The following is a 20,192-nucleotide window of genomic DNA, read 5'->3' as shown; positions in this document are numbered from 1 at the left end:
ATTTTAATACATTTTCTGACAAAAAATACAAAAGATTTTGTGGGTGAATTGCCACGGGGTTTTTTGAGGTGTTCAGAGTGTTTTTTTAAGCGTTGCTTTTCTACGGGGTTCACATCGGACCTTGTCACCTCCTAGTGATTTTCGGTGCTATTTGCGATTCAACAAAAGCACTTGTTACTTGCGATAGCTGAGACGAGTGGTCGTAGAGTATGTTACTGTCATATGATGACACTGCCTCATTGAGTGAGTAATTGTTGAGCGTTACTATGCTATTTAAATTATTGAAAGAGCTGCTGTTGCGTCGCCCCGTTACCAGGAGACCCGCTTACCGTGTTCCTGCACTCACAACAGCAGACAAACAACACTTCTCAAAGTTTCATCCGTCTCGGTAAGTCAGGCAAATGTTTGTGGCATGACAAATGACATGTTACCTACATTAACTTTTTTGTTTTTAGATTTTAACTATAAAGTCAAATGTTCATATTTTAGGTGCTGAATTCTGTCGAAGGTCTCCATCTAACTTTTTTTTTTTGCAGTTTGCTGTGACAGTTCGATCTTTAAAAAGTACAAATATTAATTAGTCTCTCAATTACGAGGCCATGCAAAGTAAGACGTTAGATGAAGTAGACTATAGGCTATCATGTACAACATCTTGAAATGCCACGCTATTGCTTGCTCTATCATAATCTATTATATCTATATATAATCTTTAAAAGGTGACAAAAGACTGGAGTTATGGCTGATGAATTCAGCTTTGCATCACAGAAATGAATTATATTTTAAATAGAAAACCTTTATTTTAAATTGTAATAATAATTCACCATATTTGGCTACTTTTTCTGTATTTTTGATCAAATAAATGCTTGATGAGCAAGCATTCTTTTGAAAAGCTTCTTCTTTCAATGACATAAAAAATAGTAATGTTTCCAAACTTTTGACCAGTACTGTATAGGCTTATGTATAAATGTATTGCTGTGGCCTGGAAAAAAAATCACAACTTTAAGAGCAAGACAGCAAAAAACAAAGAAGAATTAAAAAGACTTTCAGTAAAAATACACTCAAATCCACAACATTTTTATTATCATGCACATACTTATCACAATAAATAAACAATTAAATAGGAAAACAATATGTGGGTGTACATTTAAAGACAAGAGAAGATAAAAACAAAATATTGTGGAGGGAAATAATTAGTTGAACATTAAAGAGTCTTTATAAAGTGCTTTTTGAAAAGCACAAAGAGCTGGGTAATGAATAGGTAACTTCTAATGCCTGTTGGTTTTGGTGACTCTGATATATGTCTGAAGCCGTTTATATAAAACCAAAATGTTAAGATTTCATCAGTGAATTTGATAAACATTTCTGACATTTTGTCCAATAATAATAATTTAAACTACATTTTATTAATGTATTTCATGCATGAATAACAATCAGAATGGTAAAACACAAACAGAACCTTTAGATTCAGATGGTTAACCATTTGCCTGCTTGCCAGAACTACTTCTTTTGTGTTTGTCATCTTGTTTCTATGGGACCAGATACCAGCAAACATGGCCACCCTGAGCTCGAAGCCAAGCATGCGTTACAGTGTGTCTGACTGGGCAACTAGCAATAAACAGATCTCAGATTCTGCAGAGCACAAGCGCAATATTTCACACGAGATACGGCAGGCAGGAAGACATCTGCGTGATCAGACGGCCAATAAGGTAATGCATTAAAGATCCGGGTGGGAAGTTGTTTGACAGGTAAAACAATTACTTTATTCAAAGGTGACATAGATACATTGTACTTACTCAAATAAGTACTAATATTAATTAACTACATGCTCTTAATATAGTTACAACTAGGGTTTGGTGTAGGGTTAGTTACTTATAATTCTACATAATTTACTGTTATTACTATAGTTAGTACATAGTAACGTGTAACTACGTAACCTTAAATAAAGTGTTACCAAAATTACCACTAATTAACACATTTGTAACACTTTATTATACAGTGTCCCTGTTACACATCTTACATTTATTTACTATAGTAATAATAACAGTAAATTATGCTTAATTACAAGCAACTACCTAACTAATTATGCCGAAAATATATGTAGTTAATTAAAGTCCCCCTGTGGTGAAAATCAAGTTTTTAATGTTGTTTATATGCCAATGTGGTGTTTTTAATGTGCTTTAAGACAAACCATGTGCAAATTCATAAGTCAACACCATTGCGGAGTATTTTCTCCATAAAACCATGAACCAAAGACGCTGTTTGAAATCGATGGTGTTTCTGACGTCACAAACTACCTTGTTAAATGAGTCAATGAGTGGATCTCTAAGCTGGTGTGAGCGAGTGGAGGCAGTGCCAATTTCCACAGAACCGCTTATACTAAATGAGGCAAGGGTGTAGTTACATTCAAACTATTTTAAGGCACAAATAATAAAAAAAACACTTAAATATGTAATTTTGGTGATCAAAGATAAGTTTTAAGGGATACAATTATTGACTACAGGGGGGCTTTAATGTTACTCAGTGCTTAAATGTATAATTACACAGTAACAAAGATACCTTAAAATAAAGTTTAACCAATAGATTGTTTGTTTTTCTCACTTGATCAGACGAACTGGGAAGAGTATGACAGCAGCCGGCGACTGAGTGACAGAATCAATGACGTCCTACGCTGGAAGGAGAATCTGAAAGCCTGTGCACAGGAAGTGGATACAGAAATGGACGCACTAACCTTGGTGATTAATGTGTCCCTAAAAACGTATTTTTTTTCCATCTCTTGAAGTTATCTAATATGGCAAGCCGTTTTGACTTTTATTCATTCCAAGGAAATTAGTTCTTGATATCAACAATTACATTTTCAGTACTTAAAATATTGATATCAGGAATTAGATTTCTACTAGTAACAATGGCAGTTTTTGATTAAGGAATGACATTTCTATTGCACTGTAAAAAAGAGAAGAAAAGGTTATTGCCTGAAATTTAAAGTATAATCACCTTGAATGACCTTAAGTAATTTCAACTTAAATTACATTTAACTGACTTTAAAAAATAAGTGAAACATTTTATAAAATGGCTTAACTAATTTTGACGAGTTAAAGCGGTGTAAAAACATGTTTTCATATCAAACTTATTAGACTTATTGATCATATAATTTTTTACAGTAAAGTAAAAATGTTAATTCTTGATATCCGAGATCACTCGCAGAAATATGAATTCTTGCAAGAATTAAATTGAAATTCCAATTTCACATAATCAGAATACAATTCTTACCAGTAAAAATGATCATTTTTGATATCAAGAATTACGTGAATTACTAGTACAAATGTCTTGCATAATCTTAAGTATCAGACATACCTGAATGTCTTTACAACACTGAAAAAACTATTTTCATTCAGAAACTGCTGTAAAGAAACCTCAAGTAACACATTGAATTAAACATGAAACTCTGAAATAGTCTTTTCTTGTAAAATGTACTTCAATATACGTTTTTTACAGTGAAGAAATGTATTGTAAAAACATATATATATATATATAATGCAAAATAAAAAAAATAATGCAATGTAAGAAAAATGTGTCTTCTAAAAAGACAAAGAAAAGAAAATCTCAAGTGTATTCATGATCCCATAAATCATTGGTAAGTCCAAGGAGGAGACAGAACGAGCCCTTGCTGCCACTGTTCTGCCCCTTGAAGTCACTGCGGAGTGCTTGACCCTGAGGGAAGGTCGTCGTGGCAAGGAGCTGGTCAGTGACCCTGTAGAAGCTGAACTTAAGAAGGAAGTAGAGGTGATTGATGGAGCACAACGCAGCCTTCAGCAGTGCATCGATCAGGCCTTTGAACAGCTGTGGTAAGTATAGTGCATTCAGATAGACCTTCATTGGTTTGAAGCACTCAATAGCAATCTGCTTTGCTTATTTTCGTATGACCGTGAAAGTTATATAAATTATTATACATCATATCTAACTTGATTTTTGCCAGTTGATATGATGAAGATTAGGTGGTTTCTAATCTCGGCAGATCTTCTCAGTCGTCTACAGGAAGCACGGCAACAGCTGACCATTGACCTTCAGGATAAAATAGAGGCCCTTGATGTGGACATGTCGTGCTTGTCTCTCACTATACGGTCACCTGAGATCTCCCTGAAGCCCAACCCAACAAGGGTGCCCCCCGGGTGAGTAAATGTGCTATCTTGCCATAATAATGATGATGCCCAGAGAGTATAATATAGGACAAGAAGGGACCTCAAATAGGTACGTAGTTTAAAGTCGGCATAAAAAGGAAGTTGTGATAGTCGTTTCTTCCGATTGTGAGGTATACCCGAGTGAAAGAGGTTCTCAAACTAGAAAAATGTATCGGTGGGTTTGATTTTGTCCATTAGGAATCGATTGCATCGTTGTGGTTTTCTATTGGTCGATCTCATGTGAATGACAGGTTGTCGTCCCACCCACGCACCAGAAAACGACATCTGAGAAGAGAGATATGATGCTGCAAGAGGGAGGGGAAGTTATTTTGATTAAAGATGTGTGAATTTTAAGGAAATAATGATGTGCAAATACATCATTAATAATAAATATTGCAATTTTGTTTTCATGGTGACTTTAATTCTCCATTTTTAAATATATAAACATCAATTCTCTATGATAAAACAATTTAATTATTATTATTTAAAGTATGATGTCATTAAATAAACAAATCGAAATCTGTACTGTTTTTATATTTTAACATTCTTAATCTTAAAAATAAATCACTTAAACATGATCAATATATATTTTCAAAATCTTAGTAATTTGTAGTTTTTTGTAATTTGATGATGACAAAAAATAAACAATGTACTATTAAAATGTAAATATGATACATGGTAAGTAATAAGGTACGAGAGGCTGTGCTGTATCGTGAATAAGTAATGGCTGAAGGTCGTTGTTAGGTTATTTATTTACTTATTCACGATATAGCACTAGCCTCGAGTACCTTATCACCACACAATACAAATATTAAAGCTGAAAAATATGTAACGTTATCTATGCAACTTTCATGAAGTAGAATCACTAAAAGCCTTCCTTCCGCTGGAAAAAAAAGTCCCTGGCCGTTCTGATGGTCCTCTCAATAATAAAACACAGCTATTGACCAATCAGAATCAAGGATTGGAACTAACCATTATATAAAATATTCTAAAATAAATATAATTGGTTACTTGTAAAGAAGGAAAACCATTTGAAAAATTTATATAATATAATATAATATAATATAATATAATATAATATAATATAATATAATATAATATAATATAATATAATATAATATAATAATGCACTATTGTCCACTTTGTTTGCAGTTCCACAACTCCTCAGCAGTGGGAGCAGTTCAGCCGATACAATATTACTCGAGCCAAAGAAGAGATGCAGGCCTCTATGCAGATAAGAGAGAATAACAGCATCACAAGAGCACAGGTGCAAAAGCTGGACTACAGATTTAATCGTTTAGTGTATTTAAAAGCTTGATTTAAAATATTCAAGGAACTTTTTCACTTTTAGTTGAACAAAAGTATTTAGTATGATCACAATTTACTACATGCATGCCTCTTCTCTCTTAGGTGCAGAATGAGCTTGAAGCCCAACGAATGGCCGTGGAGTTTGCTCTCCGTAAGCGAACTCACCACCAGCAACAAGCCCATCAGGAAATGCAATGGCAGCTGAAAACTGTGAGGCTTCATCCTTATTCTCCCTGTTTTTTATAATTTTCTGGTGGTTTTGAATATGCAATGAAACACAAAGCATCTTGGCCACAGCATACTAACCTCATATGAACTGTCATAAAGTAAAAAGTGGTTAAAGAAAGTGCTTTACACTCAATTGAAATGTGGAAGTTCAGTAATGAAATATGGGTTAGTTGGTCATTATTCCCAAACATAAAGTGATAAAGTGATAAAGTGAGGCGTCAACCTGAATTTATTTTGCGATAATGACCAGCTGACTGCAAAATATCGTATTATTATATGACTTCCCAACAAAAAAATCAATACACAGACTTTGATTTGAGTGTATACTATTTGATTATGTGAGAAGACAGACTGTGGCGTGATATGCACGACATGATCTAGCACAATGTTGGAAATTGGTTGTTAGGGACAATATAGACAATTATTCCAAAATATATGATAGCGATTGATCAATCATAAACAAGTATTCCAGATTGCCATGTGGTAATGGATGAATAGAATGAATAGTGCATTTTTCTTTCCTACAATTTGTCCCACTGTCTCAGACTCAGAATGAGATCGCTGAGCTGGAGAGGGACATTAGTGGCCTGGAGGAGGACATGCAAGCCAAGTTGGCTCCTCTAAAGCTGGTCCACACCCGTCTGGAGAACAGGATAAAGAGGCCCGGAATGGATCTGTGCCGAGATGAGGTAAACTCCACAACCAGTTGAGTGGAAACCTGCATAAAGGTGCAGTCCAGGGACGTGCACAGGGGGATTGCTCAGGTTGCCCGGGCAACTGCCCATATGCCCTTCTCGACTCATATTGCCCTTCCGAGAAAAATAAAAATAAAATTAGTGGATGCAGAATTTCACGTAGGTCTAGATAAAAAAAAAAAATCGCAAAGCCTCATTCACTTCCATTCATTGGAGTGGTCCAAGACTCTAGGACTTTTGTCGCACTTGAACCATAAATACACACACACACACACACACACACACATACACACACACACACACATGAAGTCATGAAATATCACGTTATATTATTTTTTTCCAACAAGAGGTCGGCAAAGACACCCAATGTTTTCAAAGGTATTTTGTGCTGAATTTAAGGTGCAGTGTGTGATTTTTAGTGGCATCTAGTGGTGAGGTTACGAATTGCAACCAACAAAAGTTACGGTGGCCGACAGGAAAATATGTCATCGTCTGAGACAGCAGAGAGTAGCCAGGTCAGCAGTGAGGTTTCTTTACAAGGATAAATTAAGAAATTATGTTTACTTAATTATTCAGTGTGTCAATGTGTTAGTGTTTTATTCACTGAACTAAGCTTGCTTCCTTGCCCGAAGAGCAACATAGGAACGAAACGTGTTTGTCCATTTAGGGCTACTGTAGAAACATGTCGGTGCATTTCAATGTAAGAGGACCCGCAGTGTATGTAGATAGAAACTGCTCATTCTAAGGTAATACAAATCTAACGGTTCATTAAGTAAGGTCTTTATACACCACTGAAAACTTATTTTTCAAGGTAGTGACGAAACTGTTTGTTCGCTGTCGGCTACGGTAGAAACATGACGACACAATATGTCAACCTCCATAGAAGGGGGTGCCCACGGTTATGGAGAAATAAATGTCTCATTCTAAGGTAATAAAAACATAACGGTTCATTATGCAAGGTCTTTATACACCACTGAAAACATAGTTATGGATCTTATATTGCATTTCTGTCAATAGATCCTCAGAAATATTACACAATGCACCTTTAAAAGGGTTATGGATGAAATTCTGTTTAAGTGAAAGGAATGTGAGGAATGTGCTTAAATTATTATTTATAATTTATTGATAAAATTTAGTAATTTAAAGGTTAATAGAATGAAAAATAACAAAAAAGGGAAAAAATGCATTAAAAATAGACAAAATATTATCAAAATGAAATAAGCTTTCTGGAAAAAAAAGAAAAAGAAAAAAGATCATAATTCTAGGGATTCGGGTAATTTTGACCCGTGAGGGAAGGATGAGGGTGCAGCAAATCCATTGCAAAACCTTTCGGACTCACACAAAACACCTGAATGTGTGGATTCCTATTGAAATGACTATGTTGGCTGTGAAAATTCGGTGAACAACTCAAACCATGAAATTCCTGATCGCATGGATCCTTATCCACCTTATTTTGCACTGCATAAGTATTATCTGTGAATATGTGGATCTTCCGATTGATTAGCTGCAATAGATAAATGACTGTAAATAACAAAGCGCAGTAAACAGTAAATTATCTGTGCTACAAATCATTGAGTTTATGAATATGATAATAAATGAATAAGAAATACCAGTTTCTAATTAAAAGCAGCATAACGGGCTGTTTTTGTACAGCTAAAATATCTGGGATGACACTGGAACCCTCACACAATCAAGTTACAAATGGCCACGCTTGCAAAATTACTGGATTTTGTCCAACAACAGTAAATCAGACTGCACTTCATGTCATCTGCAATGATACATGACCTTTGTTCTAGTTAATTAAAATCACCTACTGAAAAACAAACACAATCCATCTTAATCCGCTGTGTTTTGATAGGTTATCTCATAACTTATTACTCCCAGGTACATTTTGGTTTGGTGGATGAAGCCAAGCAACTGGAAGCCGCCATTCTAGCACTGAAACAGAAGCTAGCACAGGCCCAGTGAGTCCAATTCCTCCATTCATTTATATAAATAATGCAAATTCAAAAGGAATCTGAACAGCTTTGATACTGTGTCTTGTCCATGACCAGGCACTCTATGCAGGCTCTGAAGCAGCATGAAGCTCAAATGATTGAGGATCTGTCTCGTAAGCAGGATGCCCTGTCGTTGGAGCAGCGCAGCAGCCAGACCCGCCAGCACCTGACTCTGGGGGTCCAGACTGAGGGCCTGCGTTCAGCTGTGGTGCCGCTCACCAACTCTAGTGGCAGATTCAAGCTGGACCTCGCTTGAGTCGCCGTCCTGATTCTTACCCCATACTTAAGGTGCAGTCACATTTACCATTGCTCAATGAAATTTCACAGGCGAAATCCAGTAATCCCAATAGGAATTTGCGTTTCACAAAAAAAGTTTCCCATGCAGATTTAGCTTGTGTTATTCACGCAAATACACTACGTTTACAAACAGAAAGCTGTTTGGTTTGAAAGTGACGTCTGTGTGAGCTGTGCTTTTTACATCTCTACGCAGCTGACAATGGACGCCTTCAAAATGTTGCTGAAATTTCGCAAATGTGACTGCAACTTTAATATAAAGCATCATTCAGACTGTCAGTCCAAATCTGAGTTTTGTGCATGTCCGATTGGATTGTCTCATATTTAGCAAGTGTGAACGGCAAAAAAATCACATGAAATGAGATTTTTTACGAATCTGTTTTAAAGGGTTAGTTCACCCAAAAATGAAAATTAAGTCATTAATTACTCACCCCCATGCTGTACCAACCCCGTAAGACCTTCGTTCATCTTCGGAACACAAATGAAGATATTTTTGATTAAATCTGAGAGGTGGATCACTGCTACATTGGCTGCCTAAGGGAATGAAACTTGACGGCTCAGAAAGTCATTAAAGAACATGTTTAAATATTCCATGTGCCTACAGTGGCTCAACTATAAGTTTATCAACGACGAGACTACTTTTTTTCCGAAAAAAAAAACATAAATAACGACTTTATTCGACTATTCCTTTTCTTCCTTGTGGGCCTGAGACGAGAGTTCAAGAGATTTCCACGACGCATGCGCGAGAACTGAGAAGAGGACGTTCTTCTTCTAAAACTTCTTGTTCAGTTCTCGCGCATGCGTTGTGGAAATCTCTTGAACTCTCGTCTCAGGCCCACAAGGAAGAAAAGGAATAGTCGAATAAAGTCGTTATTTATGGGGTTTTTTTCGGAAAAAAAGTTCCGAAGATGAACGAAGGTCTTACGGGGTTGGTACAGCATGGGGGTGAGTAATTAATGACTTAATTTTCATTTTTGGGTGAACTAACCCTTTAAGCTTCATTCATATTTGTGCGCATTTCTGGAAATCCGTTTCAGTCTTACTGCTCTAATCGGATTTCGCATGGTTTGTGTCACTTTCTCACGCTACGTAAAACGTTAACATGTCAGACATTGTTATAGTAAACATTCTGTAAGTTGCTCCAGAAATAAGGTTGTGTTTATTCATGTGCCGGTCGAGCTAAAAAAATTACAATAAAATGGAGACATGTTGAATTTTAAGACTGACCGAGATGACAGCACTGAATAAAGCCGCGGAAACCAAACTTCTACCTTTCTGACGTGGTGGCTACACATTTTCATGTTGTAAATAAGACAACATCTGTATTGCAAACCCCTCCACATTACTGTTGTTGTTTTTGCCGTATGCCTACTAACGCAGCTTTATTGGCATCTAAACCAATGCAGATTTTCGGGAAGGCAAAAGAGAGCCACTGGAAAAATCAGATTTTAACAGTTGCAACTGTGTGGGTGGTCAATAATTTAGACCCGGATACAAAAATGATAAGATTTGGACCGACAGTGTGAACATAACCGGAGTCATGTGTGTCAAAGTACTTTGAGGGCCACTGTCCAGCAGTTTGGATCCAACCCATTAAACACACCTAAACCAGATAATAAATGTCTTCAGGATTACTAGAAACTTCCAGACAGTTGTTTTAGAGCTGGTTGGAGCAACACTGCTGGACTGTGGCTCTCCAGAAGCAGAGTTTGGCATATGTGGTCTACATTTAAAAGAGTCATATCATGAGAAATCAAATTTTACTTTATCTTTTGAAATAAGAGTCAAAATCCTAATTCAAAACTTCCTCATCAGTCAAAAGGCTTGTTCGGAACTACTGCAACTATTTTTACCATCACACAGATTAACATATTGACATAGGATCATACACATTTATCAGTCAATGACAGCAGTTTGGTATTAGCAACTTCTGCCTAGTCCCGGTGTGGTAATAAAGAGGAAGTAGGGTAGATATTACCTGTTTGGCAGACAGTTTAATCCAAAGAGGCTTACAAGTGTGTTCAAAGGATACATTTTTTTCAGTACTTGCATTCCTGGGCATCAAACTCAGAACCTTTGAGTTACCAGCACTAATCTTGTTATAGCCAGAGCTGAAAAAATGGCTAGTTTAATTGGTAAGAGAGAGGGTGGAAACTAGTCAGGGACAACTAAATAAGGTAAATCAATACAGTGAATAATTATTTGATAACCTAATGATTACATTTTAAAAATATATATTAAATAAATAAATGTGGTATGACTTTTTTAAATTGCATTTTTTGTTGTTGCTTGATTTCAGTATTTTACAAATTTCTATTTCCTCTTCTTATGTCTTTACCAATCTTAAGACATTTTTTTTTTTGATGTGGTAATGAGTTTTGAGTATAGTATTTCAAACATTCATTTGATTTTATGATTAAGAGTGGAGCAACCTCAAATATAAATACTCACTAACAGGTTTTACTTGTATAAGGTTTATTTTCTCGGCTCGCAAACCACATGTGGATCATTTTGTTGTATTGTTAAATGGTCTTTTTGGTTTCACAGTCCTTTCCGACAATCCATCTGTCAACAGATTTTTATTTTATGTGAGGGAAGAGAAGCTAATGTCATATGAAAAGCTCTATTTAGACTGGACTTTGACTCTCAGTGATGAACGAGATAAAATAATGGGTGACACAAAAATCTACACAAATCCATTGGTGAGGGTTTATCAATTCTGTTGAAGTCAATAGCTACAGTAATGTTTCTAAATGGGACCATTTGAGTCTATGTGAAATAACAGAGTTTAAATGCATTGCAAAATTACAGAGCTCAAATCATGGTTGATCACAATTTGTTAAAGCGTGTAATCAGTTCATTAAATGCCATTATATAAAGATTAAGATGCTACTTTTGGTGTCACTCTGAAAAATGCCGGGGTGTTTCAACCCAACTTTGGGTCAAATATGGACAAACCCAATGGCTGGGTTACATTTTTTAATTCAAATTTTAACCCAACGTTTGGGTTTGTCCATATTTGACCCAAAATTGCGTCAAAACAACCCAGCATTTTTAAGAGTATATGTTTTTTTTTCTCTGTTTATTGCTATTCTTGTAAACCTAAAATTGAGGTTGTACATTGTTCCTGAAGCTTTCTGTTTTCTTCAGTTCTCATGCTCAGTGTGTTTAAATACATAATTCGATGGGGTTAGGAGTGGGTGGTTTGAGTTTTAGAATACAAATATTTAGTATATACTAAATTCACTGTTTTTAATTGTTGAGTTATATATATATATATATATATATATATATATATATATATATACACACACAGACACACACAAAGATAAAGATGCATGATATACAGCCATACGATCATGCTTAATAAACAGATCTTTTTGCATGCCGCTATAAAAGCGTCAAGTTAATTCATTGTATGCAATAGTCAATGCTAAATGATAACCCCCTAAACAGTCTCCTGGTGATTTTACAGCTTTAACCGTCCAGTTCATTTCATGTAACAGAGTCACGGCTGGATGGGCTAGGCTTCCTGTAAAGCCCAATTATTCTGAATCATTTCACTAAAGGGGCCTGATCTGACGTGTGCACCAAGGGCAAATAAGGCAACATGAGACCATATAAATGCCATCTTGCTACATTAAGTACCCATCCCCTTGCCTCATATCAGACCAATTCAAGCTCTTAGATGCACTAACCACCCATCTTACACCCCTCCCACGCCCCCTTTTTCTCCCCACCCTACTTTGTGCTTTCCAAATAAATACAAACTTCCGTGCAAATACGAACTTCTTCATTGTCTTCATCCATTTTTTTTTCTCACACAGATTGGAAGGTGTTCAGCATTTTATTTGATTCAGGAACGGCAATTCTTCCACATGGAATAACGAGGGAATACTGGAGGCCAATGGAGAGCCTGTAAAAAGGAGTATCTGGTATTTGTTAATTGAGCAACAAATCTAGAAATTGATCTGACATGGAGCTGAGTGCGTTCAGCTATGTCTCGATGTTGATCTACTTCTTCACCTTCTTGCTTGGACTTCCCGGCAACCTCCTCGTTCTTTTCGTGTACATCCGTAAGGCTCGAAAACACGGTGCCACTCCCAATGTAGTCTACGCTCTTAACATGTGTGTGGCAAACCTCGCTCTAGTGTTGTGGATGCCAGTCAAAGTGGCCGAGACGGTGCTCCAGGGTTGGGTGCTTCCAGCTGCCATTTGTCCCATTTACAGCTTCTTTCTGTTCTCCTCGGTCTACGGTAGCAGTCTGATCCTCACAGCAGTCGTCGTGGGTCGTTACCTGAGTATCGCCTACCCCATAACTTACAAGCTCTACCGCCGGGCACATACTTCTTGCTTAGTGAGCGGCATCTTGTGGGCTTTAGTGCTCTTGCACTTGGGTTTTGGTTATCTTGCCGAAGGAGGAGGACATTTTGTGTCTTTATCAGAGCATAATGTCTCTGCATGCTACGAAAACTTCACCCAGGAGCAGTTGAATGTGCTAGTGCCTTTACGCCTAGAGATGGCACTGCTACTCTTCCTGGTGCCACTTGTTTTGTCAGCTTTCTGCACGCTGCGCTGTCTTGTGCTCGTCAGACACTCTTCTTTGCCCTCTGATGGGAAAAGAAGGGTATTAGCCATTGCACTCTCCACATTAGTAGTATTTGTGGTTTGTTATGGACCCTACAATGTTTCCCACGTGGTAGGCTTTGTCTTGTACACTAATGTGGAGTGGAGAAGTGAAGCCATGCTTTCCAGCTCCTGCAATGTCTTTCTAGAGCCCGTGGTTATGTTGATGCTTTCACCATGGACGCCGAGGGATTTGGTTGACAGACTGTGCCGTAAGCGAAGAGACGCATCATGCAAGTTGTGGCATCAGCATCACTGCAGTGTGGCTTCCAGGAACCCTCAAACAACAACTACACAAGCAATGTCAATAATAAGCCATGGAGAATCTAAAGATGAAAGAGTAAGAGCAAACAAAGCAGACTCGTCCATAAAAGTGACCTGATTAGGGTAATGCCATATCATGGAGCAAATGAGAACATGGAGTTTTTTTTAATCTATGAGTCACCCAAACAGACCTATTTAGGGGAAGGATGTGGGCTGTAAGATAATGTTTTGGTGGTCATTAAAGATATTGGATGAGAGAGTGCACATTCTTTTAAGATTCAGCAATTTGTTTTAGACACCAGCTGTTTATGCACATCTCCCCCTATTCACTAATGAAACTAATATTCACAGAGTTGCTTCTGTATTATATCATTAAATTTTTAGTGATTTTAACTTTTAATACATGTAATTAATAAATATTGTAAAATAGTAATATCTAGTAATACCTTTGAACATGCAAGACGATCTTTAGAAAATTTTAAATACTAATAATGAACCATGTACTTAATTTGTACCTATTCTTTGAAACTCTTATTCTGTAATTATTATTTCTACTATAATAAATAATGTGAATGTGTATCATGTTTAACATGGGCACTGAATATATAAATTAATTTGCTCTTACATTCTCTGGGATTATTTCATTTTCAGTGTAGTTTTTGATATTATGAATTTGTAAGCATGGAATTTAAGTATGTTGCTGCATGCAATATTATAAATATTTTTTTAATGTATATATTATATTATTAAAATATTTGACAGGTTTTACAGGCCTAACAAAACAAAAGTGTCCTCTATTTTCACATTATGCACAAACTGGGGATAAAAACCCACGTGGCAGTTTGTGGTTAGCAATTAGGTACGTCCCTTGTGCGACATAATAAACATGCATGTTAAAAGTTAGTACTTAAAACGAGAAGGAAGCCTAAGCCATAACCTGAAGAGTTTTGGTGAGTGTCTTTAAATACTTACTTTATTTGAATACACCCATTTTACTTATTTATTGCATTGGTTGAAAGACTATAAAAACAGCAGTGATAACAGTCACATTTTGATATAAAACTAAAAGATGATAGAAGTGCAATAATGTTACACTGCTGATTTGCATGATTTTCTCACATTTTGCTTTCACATCAACTTTCACCATTAGTTGTCATTTGTATATAGCATCAGTATATTATATGTAATTATTAATTAAAATTGATTTATTAGTAAAACTAATTACTGTTCGCTGTTTGATTCACTCTCAACTACCAGAAACCCACAACTTTATACTTAAACCTGTTTGTATAAAGATTCGAATTAACATTTTAATTTATCTAATTTCATGTATATTTTTGTTTGCACATTCAATTGATTTGTATTATCAGTACAGCATTTTTTTTCAAAAAGCTCTCAGTATTTTGACCCCAGCACATAGATTAAATTAATATTAAATCATTTTATGCAATAGTCATTTAAAATATAAAAAATAAAAAATAAAATAATACTTGTCATTCCCACCTTTTATACTTTTAACAATATAGGAAAAATTCTGATTAATCTTTATTCTGCTCTTGCAAACAGTAGTGATCAAAACACTTTTTATAGACTTTTTTAAATAAACTATTGGGAACATTGACTAATATTAAGTAACTTTAAGGTGTTTTTGTGTCATTTTGGTTTGATCATTAAGATGATCACGGTTGGGAAGAGTTACAGAAAATGTGCAAAAAGAATACAGGTTTGCAACAACATGAGTGTGAATAATAATAACAACAAAAAAATCACTTTATTTCAGCCTCCAGACTTTATTTGCTCTTTTGCTGATCATAGATCATGGAACATAAACAAGTTTGATGCTGTGTAATTTTATTAGCATTAGCTAGGCTAATGAGTAAAGCCCTGAGGGTATGGACGTGCAGTGAAAAAAAAAAAGAGAGAAACAGTGGCTCAATTATAAATGCATTTTCATAACATGATGAATGCAAATCATATACAGTGTGCGGTATATCCATGCTGTTCAGGTGGCTTGAGTGTCACGGAACTGCATATCAAAGGAGCCCTTTGATTTCATCAAGACTGATAACAGAGAAATATATCTTGGTAAGTCACAAATTAAATCACAAAACAGCTGATACTTTTTTAGTATCTTTCAATAGTTTTAATAATATTGAAAAGCTTAAAGAATACATCTAAATAATAAGATGCATTTTCATATTTTCATAATAAGTCTATGTACTGTATATGTTACAGGTGGTGTCTTTAGAAGAACCTACAGGGCTGTTTTCTAAAGTAAAGAACATCACAACAAGCCGACAACAATGTCAGAAGATCCATCTCCGACAGTGTTTCTTGCTATTTATATAATCACATTCCTGATTGGGTTTCCTAATAGTGTGCTGGCGTTCTGCTCATGCATTCGCAAGATTCACAGTAAACCCATCCCCATTGACATATTCATGCTTAATCTTGCTATTTCTGACCTCATCTTCCTCACCTTCCTCCCCATCAAGATGAAAGAGGCCGCAGATAACATGATTTGGAACATGCCCTTTTTTATGTGCCACTCTGATCTGTTTGTATACTTACTTCCCGTCTATTCCAGCAGCCTTTTCTTGACAGCAATAAGTGCTGAGCGCTATGTGTGTATAGCATTTCCAGTTAAGTATAGAAGTCCGAAGAGAATCATTTATACAATACCTATATGTGTTGCCATCTGGGTGCTTGTTGCAGCAACTGCTATATTTGTTTACAAGACAGCATACATGGATTATGGTGTAGCGGACAACACCACAAATCAGCAAACTCTGGTGATAGAACCTCAGAGATGTTACAGTAACTTCACAGCGAAACAGCTCACAGAACTGCTTCCAGTGCTGCTGAGCATAGCAGTGGTGTTTTTCTTTCTACCCCTCCTGACCTGCTGCTCCTGTTACATCAATTTCATTCGTATTTTGTTAAAGCTTCCACTCATCAAGCGACAACGTAGACTCCGCGCAGTTGGAATGGCTCTGGGGACTCTCCTTGTGTTTGCCAGCAGTTTTGCACCCTACAATATATCACATTTAGTGGGCTTCATCAAAAAAGAAATTCCAAAGTGGAGCACGACAGCTTTAATCCTGAGCACTTTAAATGCAAGTTATGATCCGATTATATATTTCTGTATCTCTAGAGAGATGAGAAGTGCAATCAAAGTAGTGCTAAGGTTTTTTTCTCGGTTTTATGCCTATTTAAAGGGTCAGTTCACCCAAAACATCAAATGAAGATATTTTTTGATAGAATCTGAGACATTTCTGTCCCTCTATTGACAGCTACGCAACTACCACTTTGACAATTCAAAAGGCTCGTAAAGAGATCGTAAAGCTAATCCATATGAATTCAACGGTTTAGTCCAAATTTTCTGAAGAGACACGACCGAGGGATGTCTGAAGAGATGTTGAACAGATTTCACAAATAAACATTGAAATTTGAACTCATTCATAGGTTCAAATAATAACTATGATGAGAGTGAACACCGGTAAAGCTTGAGAACAGATGTTGCGCTTGCTTTTCTGCTGCTTGACAGGTAAAAATACCGTGGTAACAGCAATATGCAGGGTGGTAGAAAAAGAGGGTGATAGAAGTTCAAGAAGCTTTAATGAAAAAATGTTTTATATAAATTTTGTTTTATATATATATTAAAAGCTTCTGGTTTTGTATTAACTTTTTTTTATTTGACCTCTTTTATTGTTATTATTTTTTAATTTAAGGGGACCACATTTCTGAAATGTAAACCAGGGACATTTTCATGTTCAGAGGTCAAAATATAATTTAAATCTCAGAGTGGTGCAGGTTTTTAATAATAACTAAAAAGTGGCTGTGATATATCTGTTAGATAAAATAATAAAATACAATATAGCTTGATCTCAGCCAGTGGACCATTTATTCAGTCAACATATATCATAATATCGCCATCATTTCTTAATGTTAAAGCATTACCCAGATAGCATGTAATCAATGAAACAATGTTGACTCAGTTGATGTGTCAACCTAATTGCATTGAATTAACGTTACAAAATGATGTTGCTTTAGTATCACTCTTGCACCCTCAGTTAATGGTGAAGCAATGTTAGTTAATCCAGCTGCCAGTTACTGTAAAATTTACAGCAATCTCTTTGTATAACAGTGTTATATTCAATAATGTTAATATACTAAAAACAATGATTCAATTTAAAAAAAAAGTTGCTGAACACAAAATATTCTAACTACGACTATTAGTATTGTTAAATTTTGTTTATTTAATTTATTTTTCTAAAATCTATAAATGGCTGCCCTAATTAAACACACATAGGGCAGCTAATCAAGGTTATTAGGATCAATGAAAACTTCCAGGCAGGTGTGTTGGAAGTAAACTCTTTATAAAGAGGAACAAACACCTCCAATTTCATTCATTTTGTGTGAAACTACATAGCATTCAAGTGTATAACATCATTTTCATTTCAGGCTGAACTATACTTTTAAAGATATTTTCATTGAAAAAACCTAAGCTCTTTCATTCTAAAAGATAAACTTGTTATCGTAAGTCTCTCTCTGCATGATACTGGTGATCAGGTTAAGATAACTGGCTCAGCTATCTTTCACCATGGTCAGTCTCACTTAAAGGGATAGTTCACCCAAAAATGAAAATTCTGTCAGTATTTACTCACCCTCATGTTGTTCCAACCCCGTAAGACCTTCGTTCATCTTCGGAACACAAATTAAGATATTTTTTATGAAATCTGAGAGCTGGATCACTCCTCCATACTCCTCCATAGGCTTCAAAAGGATTGAAACTTGCCGGCCTCGAAAAGTTATTAAAGACATCGTTAAAATAGTCCAAGTGACTACAGTGGCTCAATCTTAAGTTTATCAAGCGTCGAGAATACTTTTTGTGCGCAAAAACAAACAAAAACTTCTCTGTTGGCCTCTAGTCAGTTAACTTAGTGGAATAGCGTAGAGCTACGTCACACGTAGGCTCACTATTGGCTGACGTTGGTCATGTGGGTGATGCGTGTGACGTACAACAACAGAAGCTCTACGCTTTTACACTAGTGAACTGACTCGAGGCCTACAGAGAAGGACATGAATAGTTGAAATAAAGTCATTATTTTTGTTTTTTTGCACACAAAAAGTATTCCCGTCGTTTGATAAACTTAAGATTGTTGTTGACTAGCCACTGTAGTCACTTGGATTATTTTAACGATGTCTGTAATAACTTTTCGGGGCCTGCAAGTTCAATCCCTCAAGAAGCCTATGGAGGAGTGATCCAGCTCTCAGATTTCATCAAAAATATCTTAATTCGTGTTCCGAAGATGAACGAAGGTCTTACGGGGTTGGAACAACATGAGGGTGAGTAAATACTGACAGAATTTTCATTTTTGGGTGAACTAACCCTTTAATGTGATTGATGGAGCGCTTATGCTACCAACACTCGCTTCACATGACTGGTTGCATTTAACTACAAATGTTTGATGCTTCATGCTAACAAAAAGTGATTGCAAGACTAATTACTGTTCTTGTCAGCTCTGCTACTATGTTGAGCCGGAACTTTTGCGTGAATGTGTTGTGCTTAAGAGTAATTTCCTATGGCAACCACTAAGTGTATTTGCATCTCTGTCAGCCTGTTCCACCGCTTGTTGTCGGCATCCAAGCTCCCACTTCTGCAGTTGGCGCTGGCTTGCCCGATCAAGTGATTTGACTGTTCCCTGTTTAAGAGGTTTTTCCCGCCATTCGGGTGTCTCGGGGCCTCATGCGGGAGCATCAGTCTGTTACTTGGTTACACCGTCCAGTTACTATGGTGACCACCTGTTTCGGCAGGATTTTTCTCACAATGATGAACTCTCTGGGAAATCTTGACGTTAAACAAGGAATGCTGTCACTTCTAAGAAGTATCCTGGTTGGCATCCGATTGGACTCACCTTACTCAAATCTTGCGCTTGGAATAAGCAATTTCAAGATGCTGACGTTGAAGTCCATCTTGTCTCAATCTGAACCAGAGATTGGTTGGTCATATTTCCACATCATCAAGAAGGTTTGCTCTGCCTCCTTGAACTTTTACAAAGTGTATGGATGCGACTCTGGCCCCTTTGCGGCTACAGGGTGTCCCAAATTTTTTAATTACCTGTACGATTGGCTGATATAAGTTCAATCACAGGGTTCAACAGTAACTCATTGAGATTTCATACTCAACCATTTAGGAGTCTAATTCATAACTCATAAGAGTGTTGCTGCCAAGTCAGTGGTGGATCGAGATCTGCCGAGACACTGCGACACCGGCCTTTCCCATACCTTTCAATAAGTGCTTCTTTCGTGTTAGAAATCTGATGAAATGGCGCATAGCACGCTGATATGAAGCATATGTGACATATTTTCGGGGCGGTGCTAAGCGCCACTGGCCAAGAAATTGGCGTGATGGTATGAAGGCTTCAGACATTCGTCACACCAAAGGTGTTCCCATAGCGATGACTGTCGGCGTGTCTCGTTCCCTATTTAGGGAACAAAGGTTCCCTTTCAGTCGATAACGCCGGACGTAGTCGACGTCGACTGAATAGGGATCACGCCAGGGAGCCTATCATCTTCGAGTACTATTGAACGAGCCAATGTAA

The 20,192-nt window shown here is 36.6% G+C and overlaps 3 protein-coding genes across 3 annotated transcripts; all 3 read left to right on the top strand.

Moving 5' to 3' along the window:
• The first annotated feature begins 134 nt into the window (after positions 1 to 134).
• tekt2 (tektin 2 (testicular)) lies at positions 135 to 9,052 on the top strand. The gene is made up of 10 exons (XM_077195304.1): positions 135 to 388; positions 1,539 to 1,706; positions 2,607 to 2,732; positions 3,637 to 3,842; positions 4,023 to 4,166; positions 5,328 to 5,442; positions 5,586 to 5,693; positions 6,257 to 6,400; positions 8,291 to 8,370; positions 8,461 to 9,052. Exons 2-10 carry the CDS (start codon positions 1,551 to 1,553, stop codon positions 8,657 to 8,659), a joined length of 1,278 nt encoding a protein of 425 aa, XP_077051419.1. The 5' UTR covers positions 135 to 388; positions 1,539 to 1,550; the 3' UTR covers positions 8,660 to 9,052.
• A 2,972-nt stretch (positions 9,053 to 12,024) lies between these two features.
• LOC143701742 (free fatty acid receptor 3) lies at positions 12,025 to 13,853 on the top strand. The gene has a single exon (XM_077195307.1). The coding sequence runs from the start codon at positions 12,674 to 12,676 to the stop codon at positions 13,703 to 13,705; it is 1,032 nt and encodes a 343-aa protein (XP_077051422.1). The 5' UTR covers positions 12,025 to 12,673; the 3' UTR covers positions 13,706 to 13,853.
• Positions 13,854 to 15,890: 2,037 nt separating this feature from the next.
• Positions 15,891 to 16,872, top strand: LOC143701482 (free fatty acid receptor 3). The gene has a single exon (XM_077194814.1). It carries the CDS (start codon positions 15,891 to 15,893, stop codon positions 16,830 to 16,832), a length of 942 nt encoding a protein of 313 aa, XP_077050929.1. The 3' UTR covers positions 16,833 to 16,872.
• Positions 16,873 to 20,192: the final 3,320 nt, after the last annotated feature.

The sequence above is a fragment of the Siphateles boraxobius genome, unplaced genomic scaffold, assembly GCF_051911475.1.
Source record: "Siphateles boraxobius isolate OS27281-9 unplaced genomic scaffold, OSU_SipBor_1 33, whole genome shotgun sequence".
Taxonomy (NCBI): Eukaryota; Metazoa; Chordata; class Actinopteri; order Cypriniformes; family Leuciscidae; genus Siphateles; species Siphateles boraxobius.
The sequence above is the reverse complement of the archived record's forward strand: the minus strand, read 5'-3'. Positions and strand labels throughout refer to the sequence as shown.